The 15,296-nt window shown below is 36.7% G+C and overlaps 1 protein-coding gene across 1 annotated transcript in view; it reads left to right on the top strand.

The window, feature by feature from the left end:
* Positions 1–15,296, top strand: part of DIAPH3 (diaphanous related formin 3) — a 503,867-nt gene that overhangs the window by 53,405 nt on the left and 435,166 nt on the right. The window contains exon 4 of the mRNA XM_015536788.2: positions 13,258–13,362. Coding sequence (XP_015392274.2) covers positions 13,258–13,362 — 105 coding nt within the window. The remainder of the gene's footprint in view (positions 1–13,257; positions 13,363–15,296) is intronic.

The raw sequence follows: 15,296 nt of genomic DNA, 5'->3' as shown, positions 1-15,296 counted from the left end.
TCTTTTCTGATCCCCTTCAGGCATTGGTCACATCCATTCATTTCTGTGCTTCTTAGGCCCTGATTTTGTTTGTCCTCTGTTGAACCTTTCATTACCCCTTCCCCGGGCTAATGCACTGGTCTTCCAGCCACCCTTCCATGACTGCTATTCATTACTGTAAATCCTGGCCCAGACATGACTCTTCTCAGACCCTTTCCCATGTCCTATCAGACCTAGCACTCATTAAACCTGCCTCACAGCTGCTTGTGTATAAATCCCTTGTAGAACTTATCCTTTGTTACTCCGATAGGTCTTCCCACTAGATTAAACCCATACAGCAGCATTCAACTGGTTTATCTTAAGCAATTGCCTATTAAGTGCATTTTCCTAACCTTTAAGATTTCTAAGATCCCACATTTCTTTTTACCTGTAATTCTATGTCTAGGTGGAAATTAGCTTTAATTGCCAGTTTTCCAAATTAGACAAAAACCTTAAAATGAATAGGAAGAGAAATTTTATGCATTCATCTCTTCTTGTTTGTTTTGATATCTTCTCTCTGAGAGAATGAAAGCTATGCAAGAATGGTCCTCTATCTAGATGTGATCATTAACAGGCATTAAATCAGTGCCAATGATGATAAAATTACTCTGACAAAGTTTTCAAATTCTGGATTTCCTGTCATCATTTGTAAGTATGGAAGAAATGGTCCCCTAAGATTGCACAAACTACTTAAGTTTGAGTATTGATGGCCTAATCGTTTCTTGGGAAGATGTTTGTCAGCCTTTATCTAATGTAGTAGAGAGCACATTTATAAAAAGCCATCATTATCCCTTAAGTATGTGCTTGAGGTGTCTGCTGGTATTAAGAGCTTAGATGACCTGTTTAACACATATATTGGCTTCTAATGTAGGGAGATGTAGGTAGTAGTAAAGGTATTCACAGTTTGATTTTGAAACAGTTTTCACTGTGTAATGTTGAATCAAATACACAAAAAATAGAACACAATCTAACAACCACCACCACAGATATAATTGAAGTACCTTGTATACTCTTCATTCCATTTTTTCCCTTAATTCCCAAAGGTGAACATTAACCTGAACCTGATGGTTTCATTCCTATGTTAAACTTTTTCTGTATAATAATGACCAATGTATAGAAACTTTTTTCGTAACCATTTGGTGGTAAGTTGCTGACTCCATGCCCCATAATCTCTTAATTCTTTAGTATTCTTTAGTATTAGTCCCTACAAATAAGGACATCCTTCTAACCACCTAAGTCAGGAAGTTAACAGTATCATTTTCTATCAACTAATCCTCAGTAATACCAAAAATGGTCTTTATAGAAGAAGAGTGTAGTGTAGAATCCTGTGTTTCATTCGGCTGTCAAATTTTTAACATTTCCTTTGTTCTGAAATAGTCCTCAGTCTCTCCTTGTATTTTATGAATTTGACATTTTTGAAGATTCCTCTTGGTTAATTTGTAGGTCTCTGAATTTGAATTGGTACTATAAAACTTTTTAATTGTGTAAATCTGTAAGTTGTAAACAGGTTACCTCATACTTTAAACAAGTCAGTTTTTAATGGTCATAAGAATTTTGAATATCTCTTCACACATTTATTGGCCCTTTGGTTTATTTTGTAAATTACTTGTTCATATCTTTTGCCTGTTTTGTAACTGGGGTTTTTTGACTTTTTTTTTTTTTTTAAGTTGTAGAATTTGTCACCTATCTGGATTTATGTTTGTATCTGTTTATAAGCTGTAAAGTATCTTGTCCCAGGCTGAGTCTTGTCTTTTTACTTTCTTTAGGGGTAGATGGATTAGACTACAGAAATGGAAAATTCACTATGGTCCAATTTATCCATCTCTTTATGATCTTTGCTTTTTGTATATTTAAGAAATCCTTCTCTATCCTGACATCATAAATCTGTTCTGTATTTCAGGATTCTGTATCTTTATGTCTATATGATATGGATCCAGTTTTTTTTTTTTTTTCCCTACATGGATAACTGGTTTTTCTAGCAGCATTGATTTAATAGTCCTTCTTATCCTTCATTTGTAATACCTCCAGTGGTAAACATCAAGTTTTTGCACATATGTGGGTTTGTTCTGGAGGCTTGATTTTGTCCATTTGTCTATTTGTCTGGCTCTCACTTACATCCATTGTCTTAATTACTACAGCTGTATAATAAGCCTTGGTATCTAAGACCCCCTCCCTCGATTCAAAATCGTCTTGGCTATTCTTGAGACTTTGTGTTTTTATATTAATTTTAGAATCAGTTAAGTTACACTATAAACCCTGTTGGGTTCTTGATTGGAATTTCAGTGAATTTACGGATTTAGGCAAAGTGGATACTTTTGTGATATTAAGTTTTTCCATCTGTGAATATTGTATATGTTATCTCTATTTAGATTTTCAGTTCCTAAACGTAAAAATTTATGGTTTTTCTCCCTATGGGCCTTGCACATCTTCTATTAGGTTTATTCTTTAGTTTATTTCTAATATATAACTAGCTGTAAAAAATCTTTTAACTAATATTGTCAGTTTCTGTTGATGAATTTTGGTGTCTAGTAACATTATGGAATTCTCATTAGTTTCTGTTTGTTGAATGCTTCGTATTTTTTGTGTCCAATCAGAATATTTGTGAAAAACTTGTTTCTCACTCCTTTATTATATTGAGTAGAATTCTACAATAAAAAAATAAAAAGGTTAAAACCATGTACTTGAAAGTTCTAAATGTTTTTCAAATCTGAGATTTCATTCCAAACACAATAACCTCTGAGTTAGGGAACTCAGAAGCTACTTTCACAATTTCTATGTACCTACCCAGTAAGGGCTCCACTTTCTTAACAATGTCATCTTCTGCTGTCAAAATGAAGGTGAAACACGATCAGTTCCATAAAGATTTTTTCTAAAAACCCTAGAAAACAAATTAATATGTTCTATTTTTCTGTTACTAAAGTGTTTAGTAGAGGTCTCTTTTCGTTTTGTATTTCAGTGACTAGAGTTAAGGTTAGCTCCTCACTAGACTGGCCTTCCCTTACGGTAGATATTTGACCCCTGCTTTTTTTTTTTTTTCCTTAAACAGAGTATCTCCTCCATTACTGACTAAATGAGTGACCCTGATATTTCTGTTTTACTTATTGATTTATGAGAACTAGAAGAACTTCTTTAATGAGAATTTTGGTATAAAAACTTTTTCTAAGAACTGTATTTCAGTGGACTATGGATATTTAACTTGATTCATATCCATCTCCCTAGTGCCCTCATGGTGCATATTGCATGTATTGCGGAGTTTGTTTCTACCTTGGTAAACACATGTTTAAGCAATGACATGATAGAAATTAGTACACGGACAGTTAAATATTGAGATGTCTTTTTGTCCTTATTGGCTTTATTCAGATGTATTTGAAATCTAAGGTCCAGACGAAGAAAGAAGAGCTCAGGTGAACTGATAAAATCAAGTGTGACCACCTATGTGGTCAAGTATAAAAGTATAAAATCAAGTAAAAAGTCAAGTATAACCACCTAATATGTTTGATACTTAAATGGTACAGCTGGTGGGAGGAATGTTCATCTTGCTAACTCTATTCCTCTCTGTGGGTACTTGTGAAGGACAGTTTATCCTTTTTCTTTCCCTGTCATTTTTTTTTTTTCTCCTTAATCCTTCGTGTTAAGGGTTTATACATAGCTCTTTCTTTAGTCATATAAATGAATGCCTATTGTGTTGGATGTGTAAGTGATATCTTACCCAGGAATTGGAATGAAAAGAGAAACCAACAAAGACTCTTTTGTGTTAATTCTCTGTTTATTGACTGCTATAGATTGCTACTAGCAGTTAGCTTATTTCAAGTATTAGCATTCTTTACAAATCTACTTCTATCATGAGCATTTTTTATTTCTTAAAAACTTAAAAAGTATATTTAGGGTTGGCCAGATAAAATGAGAGTGGTTGCATGGGAATGGTTCATTTTGATCTATTAGTTGTTACCATTTCCCTTTCCTTTAGGTAGAAATTGAAAAATTTAGGGAAAGGTGGTTTAAAAGCAATCGGAATAATATTCCAAACTGGAGGAGGAGGAAGAAGAAAAGAGTATAGAAGTATAAGGCAACTGTCAAGTTGATTCATTGGCTGTGTTTGTCAGGGGGGAATGATGTCGATGCCTAGTTGTTTCTCTTTGGATCCAGATAAGTGAGAAAATAAATGATTTAGGAGCATTGGATTTTGCCTGGTGGGAGTTCACTGAACCAATAAAAATGGTTAGGGGAATTTTAAAAAGAATAAGTGTTATGATAATGTTTAAGCATGCTCTTTCACCAGTGGGGAAGTGTGCAAGTCTGTTCTTTTCCACCTGTGAAGGCTTTTTCTCAGTCTTGTTTCATCTCTAGAAAAGTTGGCTTTTGTATCTTCAGTCCACTGACGATCCTTCATGTAATTTGTGAAGAAATAGCCATTTGTTTAGAAAAGTTGAAAAGCAAATAAAAACTTTTACCAGTAGCTGTGTTCTTATCTAAAAGATCACATAACCATTGTTTGTGATTATAGGTGCCTAGGTATATGCTTGAACAGTTCCAGCAAGATGATATTTCAAAATAAATTAGTTGTGCAGCTCTCTGCATGTTAATTTCATTTCTTGTCTATTCGGCTAAAACTTAAAGTATATGGAAGAAAAGCAATGCATGAGTTTCTTCTTTTTTTGTTCTTTGATAACGGCTCTAGGACAGTTTTAAATTTGGTTTCAAATTAAGATAGTTTACACTTGCTATAAGCTTCAGTTAGAGTATTTGGTCGAACATTATATGTGAGTTCTTTGTCAGTCTCTGGATAAATGCTGTTTTATGCCTGCCATCCTTTTAATGAGCTAGCCATCTGAATTCCTATTAATTTTAATGGGGATTGAGTAAAGATACTGTGGCTAGAACAGTGGAAATCCAACCTTACTAGTGGGAAAACCAAAAAATATAACTTCTCTACAATCACATTTATATATAAAAAAGGTTACTGTATAAGAACATAGTAAAAAATGATGGTCAAAAGAAAGATAAGCTGTTCTGTAATGTTAGCATATTTATGGACATGTTGAATATGAAGTAGTAATACACTTAATTGTGAGCTCTTTTTTCCAAGGTATTTATCTCATAAAGGTTTTCTAAACCTAACCTAAGAATAAAACAAATTACAGAACTAGATAGATTCAGTTTGTGTGTACTATGAGTGTTTATAATGACCTGGAATAAGATCATGAAATCTTTCACTAAATACTACCTTAGTGTAGGGATAAACATTAGCAGGACCTTTGACATGTGGTATGGAAGATGAATTCCAATGTGGTTAAGAACAGAAGAACACTTTTAGAAGAAATGGGTAAAATTGTGCTTATAGAATGTTGAGATCTGAAGTCTCAGGAGAAGTAATTAGGGAATCTTGTGGACCTGTTAAAATGCTTAACCAATTCATAGCTGTCGTGATAAAATGTTACCAAAGCAGACTGTTTCCAGGAACAGTTCTATTGGTTTTAACCCATGAAACAGAAATCTAATACACTATTCAAATGAGATGATTTCTTTTGACTTAATAAGAATTAATGTTTGCCTTGCTATTGCTGTGCTTCCAGTTTTTACCTTCTGATATCATGCTTATTGATCAATATGAATGTTTGGGTCTATGACGATCCTGTCTTTGCAGCATCCATTTTCTATCTCGTCATGCCTCTGCCTGTCTGGGTGAATTGCTTTTTCCTCTCTGGGTGAATTGCCTCAAACCTGACCCTCTTCAACTTGCTGCTTGTACATATTCGCTTAATTCTCTGAATAGTCAATCATTTTAAATTTAATCTGACTCTCCATGGTGTTAACTATCCCACTCCACTTGATGTATGTAAATTTAACCTCAGTTTTGCCAAGAAAACGTGGAAAGTAGTTATTTTTATTAGTATTTTGTCAGTCTAGGATGGAGTCAAGGTGTGTAAAATATAGTAGCAAACTTCGGACTTTCTTGTTTGTGGAAATTTCTGGCCCCATCCAACACTTAGGAAGAATCCCTTGCAGTATTTTAAAAGCTACTGACTTGACTATATTCCTTTCACCTGGCTTCCAGGTCAGGGCTGCTATTGACCCATTTGGTATCTTCATGCAGTTTAGAGAAGGTATATTCCTTCATTCCTCTCTGTGGATACAGTGCATCACAGAAACTCCCACAATGTGAGTGAAGTCTGTAAGATCTCAGCTCTGTTCACTCTTCGACCAGATGCCACCCTGGTTCCAGGTCACTGAGGTTGTGTGTGATTCTGCTAGTGCTCCCTGGAAACATCGTGGATTTCAGCTTGGCCATGTTTGAATACCTGTGTTACTAGAACTGCCTAAAGAATCCATCTCTGGGGCTGGACCTTGTTTGTTCGTACTCTCAGCTAGGGATGTGAGTATTATCTCTAGCTCCAGCTCCATCCTTCAGAAAATGACCTCAGTTTCCTAGTTTGTCTCTAAACAGGAATAGCAAACTCTGTTTGGGAAATTTTGTTACATCTTACATATTTAACAAATACTGGAAAAGAAATCCACTGTGGTCTGTGCACTGTCAAAGTGGCAACGGGTGTAGAAAAGAGTTCTTTAAAAGGTTACCTGTGAAGGAGAATAAAGGAAGCCGTATATAAAGGAGAGATAGGTTTGAAGGAAGGTGCTTTTTCCTTTTAATTTTAATCCATTAAGGATTAACATGTTTATATATTGAGACCCAACCAACTGAGAACAATTTAGTGAGACAGAATTGAAAAAGGATAATTGATATGCAATGCCCTTTCAGGAGGTGAGAGGAAAGGAGATCCAGAGCATAAATGAATGGAATTATCTTTGGATGGATGCAAGAATTGATACAGAAAGATTAGTGTGCAAATAAATTGGTAATATGGGAAACGAGAAATTGAAAGTTTTCTTTTTACAGAGGAAATTGAAATTTGCTTACTGAAAATGATAGTTGAAATGGTAGTTTCATAGCTCTTGGGGAAGGGCAAGTTTGAAATAAATACTTTAGGGAATGTGAGAAGAAAAATGAGTTGGCTTTTCTGTAAATGTAGGAAATGATGATCCATAGAATTAACCTGCTTTAGGAGAACATACAGGGGATCAAGAAATAGGTCTTATTGAGGTCAACACTATGGTGGTCCAACAGTAGGACAAGTGAAAAGACAGAAAATGAGGGTCTGAGAATAGAGTCATGAGCATTACATGATGATACCTGAGGTAGAACCATTTTTAGATAATGAAAAGGTCTAGGTGTAGTCATGAAGACTGTGGTTGAGCAAAGTTGAAGTAAAGATTGCTGGTGGTGGAGAAGCTAAAGACTGGGTGGCAAGGCATGGGATGGGAGAGGAGTCAATACAAGTTGTTGGCAACATAAGTGATGAGTCCGATTGCATTAGCCCCAAAGGAAATGGGATTTTAGATGAAAATGGAGATAAATAATGGAATAAGAATGATGAGTGTAGATAGACCACAGTTCAAATAGCATAGAACTATGGTCAACTGAAAGAATTTCCCGAAGTCTCCATTCTCTCTTCAATATAGAGAAGCCGGTCCATACCTCCCATGGGTTATTAGTGACAGTTAATGTAGTAAGAGTGCTTATAAATGTTTCGCACGATGCCTGCAAGAACTTAACCATTATTTAGGAATACTAAATCTTGGTGAAAGATGTAGAAAGGCTTGTGGGAAGAATGAGGACAGTTTACAGAGCAGATTTGGAATGAAAACAGAAATTCGAACAGCTTGAATTTTGTTTTGGAAAATTCCAAAGAGTGCCTAATCTTTAGATTTGGAATGGAATTCTGATACCTATGTCTTTGTTAGTAGTCCCAGATATTTGTTTTGATAGTGTGTGTGTGTGTGTGTGTGTGTGTGTACTTCCTTCCCCTTCATCAAGTCTGTATTTATTGTAGCCAAGTATACTGCAAACTTGCTCTTTTTATTTAGTGGACTTAAAAATATTTTTTTTTAAGAATGAAGGATGTTCCATTTTTTTCATACTTTGAAAATTATTTTTATGACAGAAGTTTTATGAATATTTCAATTTAGTCTTAGAAAAGCTTTACTTGGAAGCAACCTTAGATTTATAGAAGGGTTGCAAAAAGAGCACAGACCGTTCTTATATACCCTTCACCCTACTTCCTCAAATGTCAACACATTCTATAACTTGAGTTCAGTTATTAGAACTGAGAAATGTTGGTACACTACTAATGAAATTACATTATTGAGATTTTGCCAGTTTTTCTACTTGTGCTTTTTCTGTTCTAGGATCCAATCCAGGATCACACCTTGCATTTAGTTTACTCTGTATCCTTAGTCCCCTGCAATCAGTGACATTTCCTTATCTTTCCTGACCTTGATCCTTCTGAAGAATCCTTATTTTGAAAGCCCCTTGATCTGGGTTTCTTTTTGGCAGTATTTTTTTGTGTCTAAAATCTATCTTTAGTTCCAGTCAGACTCCCACAGTAAAACAGCACAGTGGTTCAATTAAGGTGAGTTTTTAATTAGAAAGTAATTAACTGAGAGAAAATTGGTTTTTGATATTGCCACTCCCAATTTCCCCAGGCAAAACTGTGGTTAAACATGTATATGAAGGTAGCACTGTAAGTGAGTTAATTTCTAATGTCTGTTAAGATATTAATAGAGCTTTAACAACAATACTCTTCAGACAAAGTTTTGATTTGGTAACTGCATAAATATTTTTGAGATCTATTCAGCTAAATATTGCCAGCTAATAAATATCTGTTCTGTAAGTGGGAAAACTTTAATGTCCTACCTACAAAATATTAACCTCATTCAAATTACTCATCTGGTTTTTTGCAATTATGAGTTCTATATATTTCCTGTTTGGTGTTTATAATAGATATTTAATGAATTCCCTACATATATCTCAATACATTGATACATTGAAGTAAACCACATTTCAGGGGTCTCTTAAAATCTGTACCTGCGCATCACTTTGTACCTATGCAGTGTAGTAGAGGGTCCCAACCTAGGTCTGAATGGAAGAGTTGGTTAATCCAGTGGTTTGTATTGCTTGTTGAGGCCATTGACATGAGTTTCTGTATTACTCAGTTCTGCTTAGAAATAAGCCTTATTAGCAAGTAAGTTATTTTCAAACCGTGTTGTGGATGCTGCTGGTACCCCTCTAAGACCACCTTCATCAGGCTGGTGCACGCAGATTCCAGGTGGTAAGTGTTGGTTCCTCGTAGCTTATAGCTGCCCTATCTGGAGATTTGGGTTCCAGGGGCTAGGATCCTGTAGCTAATCCGCTGACTGATTCAGAGGGGTCAAACTGTCCTCTCCCTTTAGGTAGTACTAACAGCCATGCAGTTCAGGCTGAAGCAATATTTTCAAAAGTCTCTTTCCCCTGCTCTGTCTTGCTTTTCTTTATTCCCCTATGCTGAAGGCATCCCCTCTGTTAGTCATCTGCACCAGGATCCTTGTCTCACACAGTACCTCTTGGGAACCTGACCAAAGACAGTAGGGCTACTGTATGATCATTTTGAGCAGATGGAAACTGAGTAACATGAACATGGTTGACTTATTTGCAAGGGACCTCTTATAATTACCTGGAAACTGCCCGGAATGGTAGTCTGGGCTCCAGGGCTTGTGTTTCTAATAGCCACCTCTCTAGGAAAAGTCATGTGATTTCTGTGAGCCTGTATTTTTTATCCTGTAACACATGGAGCTTAGACTATGTGATGCTCAAATTCTCACATTGAAGATTTTCCCTTAAGGCAGGGGGCTATTAAATGAAGATGCTTGTTCTCCCCTGATTCCACCCCTCACCCCTAACTCTAGTTTCCTAGATAGCCTTCAGAGATGCTCAGCTTAGCTCCTCTGGAATTAAAGACACTGAAGGGATTCAGAGCAAGTTTCCCCGAACTGTTCCACTTTGGCATGTGGACTACTGGAGTTGAAGGCAACTGAGGCCTGGAGGGCTCAAGAGAAACTTTTTTGCCCCTGTCTGAACCACCTAGAAGAATGTAAATTGAGAGTCTTTCCCAAAGCATTACTATGAGAGAAATTTTATCTGAGTGACCCATCTGTATAGCAGAACAAATACCTAATTACCAAACCTCTTATTGCCCTGTGAATTGCCCTCCTCCCCTTGGAAACCCCAGGCTCCTATCCCATGCCTCAGCTCGGTATGGCATATAAACCTCATTTTACCTTTCTGTCTTGGAATCTTTCTTGTATGTGGGGTTCTTGTATGTATGAATTAAATTTGATTTTTCTCCTGTTGATCAGCCTCATGCCAATTTAATTCCTAGTTTAACTAGAAGAACCTATGAAGGGTAGAAAGAAAGAACTTTTTTCTCCCCCTATATAGATGTGCATTAGCTAGGAAAAAGCTTCCAATACATTTTTCAAGGACTTTGTAGACACCCACCCCCACCACCCGCCCCCTGCTGAAATTCAGCGCCAAAGTCCAATAGGGCTTTCTCCTTTCAGCCTTTTTCTTTGTGAGATAAAAATCTATTTTACAAATACTGCACTTTTTTTTTATACACAAATATATATTTTTCCTTTTCATTGCTCCTATATATCCTTTTTTCCCTTTGTAAATGGCAGTTTCTTTTTCCAGTGCCATTGGTTTCTGGACATGTAGAGAATGACCACCTGTGAGTTACATGCCTAATGAGAAAGGTCTGCGGTACTATGTAGCTGATTCCAAACTTTCAGTGTCCTTCCTTCATTTTCCTTTTTGCTTTTATTTTTATTTCTTTTTACTTTTAGTTTTTTTAAATTTTAGAGTGCAAGCAGGGGAGAGACGCAGAGGGAGAGAGACTATTAAGCAGACGCCATGCTCAGCGTGGAGCGGACAACGGGGATTGATCCCATGGCCCTGGGATTATGATCTGACCCGAAATCAAGAGTTGGACGCTCAACTGACTGAGCCACCCAGTCTCCCCCCTTTTTGTTTTAAAACAGGGACTGTCATGAAGTGACTGCCGTATTTAGACAAGAGAGGTGGAATAAGACAGTGGAAAGAGGTTGGGAGAACCCTGAGCCTCTTCCTTAATTCCAAATATACCACTATTGTGTATAAGCTCCTGTCATCTTGAATATGCCTTTCCAAAAAGAAGGCAGTAAACTTTTTAAAAGTGTATATCTTAAAATTTTATTTTGATTTCAGCCACAACTAAAGGATTTTGTAGTTTGTTAGCATTCTGTATTTACTACATATTTTAATTTGCTGGTGAAAGAGGCAGGGCCATGCTTGGCTATTAGAAAATAAAAATACAGTGAATAATTTAATACAGGGGTTCTCAGTACTCTTAAGTACCCTGCCTTTTTGTAACCAGTATACCCATTACTTTCCCTGTAACTTCCCCGTTACTTTCTTCCAGTGAAATTCTATATAGGTAATATAAACTACCTACACTCATAATTTAAAAAATCCACTTAATACCTCACTGTAATAAATATTCAACATATATTTCAATATAAACAATTGGCCATGACTGCTGAAGAAGGTATAATAAAGTCATTCTTGAATCTTCACCTCGTGCATACAACAGCTATGGTGCAGGTTTATGTAGCTGTGCTGTTCTAATGATTCAAATACCACAAGCAGTGTTGTCCTGGGGTACCCAAATTTCAAAAATAGAGCACAACTGATGATAAAGCTTATTTAAAAACAAACAACAAACAAAACCAACAACAAATACACCCAGTGGTACTATAACTTGCAGCTATATTAGAATATTAAATATTAAAATCACATAATGCAAAGTATTTCATCTGTAACAACTTACATATTAATGCCATTGTACGTTTAATTCTATTGAGTTATTCTAGGCTTAAATAAAATTTTCTTTTTCAAGATGTGTGTCTCTCTCTGTGGGACACAAGACAGTTTCTCATTGTGTAGGATTAGCCCATGTGTTGAAGAATGTCTAATATACCTTGATGAATACTGGTAGCTTCATCTCAAGTCACTGACGACCAGAATATCCCAAGACCTTTCTAAAATCCTAACTGGTGTTAAGGCCTATTGAGAGTCCCAGGCTTAGAGGGGAAAAAAAAAAAAAAAAGGAACAAAACAAACCATTATTCACGTAATAGGATATTTCTAACCTGAACAGCCGGGAGTGACATTACTAATTACTACCTTTTATTAGAGTGTCAAGTTGAACAACTTCTAAGATCTTAAATATTTATATCAAGGTGAAATGAAGGAAATTTTGACTTTTAAGTGCTTGAAGGGATGGGTAGCCAAAAACTGAGTCAGCTAAAGGCATAAACTACAGTGTCTGATGAATTGTAGCACTCTTCTAAAACTTAGAATAAATTTAACCTGCTGGGCTCCACAGGTGATCTGAATTCTTGATTTTTATACACCTGTTTCTGAGAGGCTATGGAGTTGGTATACATTCAAGTGTGTTCTATTGTGTGTTACAAATAAGGGCTACTATCTGGAGGAAATCCATTTGAGCAGCCCTTTTTCAGCCATTTCTGTTATACCTTAGGCTCCTTTTCCATTACCAGAACGGCCTCTAATGAGAGCAACTTAACTGGTAGCAATTCTCATACTTACGTGGATATTCTTGATTTGTATTTTTAGTTAGTGTTAGACCTGTAGCGACCTCCAGGTTACTTTAACCTTTGATTGGTGCTGTTGAGAAATGTTAGATTTTTAGGTGGTACTTCATTTTATGAGTGCAACTTTTATGTTCTTTGGAACCTAGAATAAATTAAGTAGTTGGTATTTTTGGTAGGGGTAGAGAAGAGAAAACTAGAATGCTTTGCCTTTTGCTAGGCTCTCTACCAGGTATTTGATTCTATGAGCTTGTAGCTACAGAATCAGGAAAGTGCTTGCTTATTTACCTTTTAATTTTTATGATACATGGAACAGCTCTTTCAGAAATAGTGCAAGATAGCTTCAGGTGCACTGCCTTTTTTTTTTAAAGTACCTATATTTGTGTTTGTGTATTTAAAATGTGAATCCAGATGACCTTAAGAAAGGCAGAAATCTTCAACTGTCTAATTACCTGTAGTGATGAGAGTGTAATTTTACTAGCCTGTTGCGAATTTAAAAAGATTTTCTGGTGTTTTACCTGTTAAAATGATCTAGAACGTGTTTTTCTCTGTGTCTCCTGCTCTTTGCTTTCCTCCAGGCAGAACTACACGTAAATCATTCCAAAACAATTAATGCTGCCGTAGTCACAAATTATTGATTTTCCGTTGGTAGGGTATGTAGAATTGCTGCTCTACTTAGATTCTAAAATGAGGCTTTTTAATTGTGTTTTCCAGGAAGATATGAATTTAAATGAAGATAAGAAAGCACCATTGCGGGAAAAGGACTTCAGCATCAAAAAAGAAATGGTGATGCAGTACATTAATACTGCTTCCAAGACAGTAAGTAAAACTGTCAAGTTGAGAGATACTGCTGGAACGTGCTGCAGTGGGGAAAACAATGCGTTTGTCTAATGATGTGCTTCAGTTTGTGGGCAACTGGAATCAGAGGGCTTTTGAGTGTATAAAGGCACAAGTATTGGACGTTTGTTTAATTTGAAAATACTTCTTACAGCTTCTAAAACTGCTGTGGTCCTTTAGCCCCTCGCATTGGTGAGGAACACCGACTGGTTGGTTTACTGACTCCAAGACTTCTTTGCCTGTTAGTGGATTCAGATGGCTATTGATCTCTAATGTCACTTATACACCAGGATGATATTTGCATTACAGAAAAGTAAGACTGATGACATTCTAACTACGTAAATCAGTACACATAATAGTGGCTTAGAGGCATCTCTTTAATGCGAGTTTCCCTACGGATAAAATTATCTTGTAACAAATTATAAATGTAGACGTTGGAAGGAGCATTAAGCGTCCACTCAGCTGCCAGTTTTCTAGGGAAACATGAAATATGTGGGTGGAAGTAATGAGTAAATGTCTAAGAAACCATGACTGGCGCACAGAATCAATTATATTTATTTCGTGAGACAACAAATGAGCTTGACCAGTCATATAAAAATTGAATAAATGGATTCGATGAAATCTAGAAATGGAAGCTAATGAAGAAGCAATCAGAAAGACAGCAGAAAATGATTTTGGCTGAATTTACAATAGAATTGGATTAGAGAAAAATTACTTAACACACTGTACTTTTCACCGGATACTTTAACCAAAGACCAGGTTACAAGAATATAAGTCACTTATACTTTAACTCTATTTATCTCCTAGACCAGTCAGTGACTTGGAGGCCTTTGTTTGGGAAGACAGACTCAAGTGATGTTTAATTTTTAAACATGTCTCAGGTTTGGCATTCTGATGTTTAGTTGTTCAAATCACTGAGTACTATACTTTTTTTTTGGCTCTCTATGTAGATGGGCGCTGTATCCTGCTGTTGTGACAAAAATTGCTTTTTGTCCCTTAATGCTACCTGGACATCACAAATTAGAATTAGGGACTTAAGAGTCAGAGCACTTGTATTTCGGATGACTTATCTTCCCTTTGATATTGGGCATCTTGTTTTACCTCTGATGCTCAATTTCCTCATCCTTAAGATGGGACTAATATCTATATCATCAGCTTGTTAGAATTAAATTGTTGATGCCATAATTGCAACATGACCGGTTTTATAACTGGTGGCTGTCTCTTGTGGTAGCACTGGTGGCTGTAGCAATCGTTTCTTATTTTTTTCTTTGTGATTTGTTTGTTCTCGCTGTTGAAATCCTTATGCCGTAATTACTGATGTACTTGGATTTATGTTTTTTAAACCTTTTTTTTTAATATATGAAATTTATTGTCACATTGGTTTCCATACAATACCCAGTGCTCATCCCAAAAGATGCCCTCCTCAATGCCCATCACCTACCCTTCCCTCCCTCCCCCCCCCCGCCCCCCCCATCAACGCTCAGTTTGTTCTCAGTTTTCAAGAGTCTTTGGGAGAGAGCTTTGGCTCTCTCCCACTCTAACCTCTTTTTTTTTTCCTTACCCTCCCCCATGGGTTTCTGTCAAAGTTAATGGCAGCCTTTTAAAAAAAGTTTTTAATATTTACTTATTTTTGAGAGAGAATGGGACAACGTGAGCAGGGGAGGGGCAGAGAAGGTGAGCAGGGGAGGGGCAGAGAAGGTGAGCAGGGAAGGGGCAGAGAGAGAGAGAGGGAGACACAGAACCCAAAGCAGGCTCCAGGCTCCCAGCTGTCAGTACAGAGCCTGATGCGGGGCTCAAACCCACCAACCACGAGATCACGATCTGAGCCGAAGTTGGACGCTTAACCGACTAAGCGCCCCAGGTGCCCCGGATTTATGTTTGAAAATTCAAGTTGACTGTTAGTGAGTCCGTGTCAC

Source organism: Panthera tigris, chromosome A1 (assembly GCF_018350195.1).
Source record: "Panthera tigris isolate Pti1 chromosome A1, P.tigris_Pti1_mat1.1, whole genome shotgun sequence".
NCBI lineage: Eukaryota > Metazoa > Chordata > Mammalia > Carnivora > Felidae > Panthera > Panthera tigris.
This window is presented reverse-complemented; position numbering and strand designations above follow the sequence as displayed.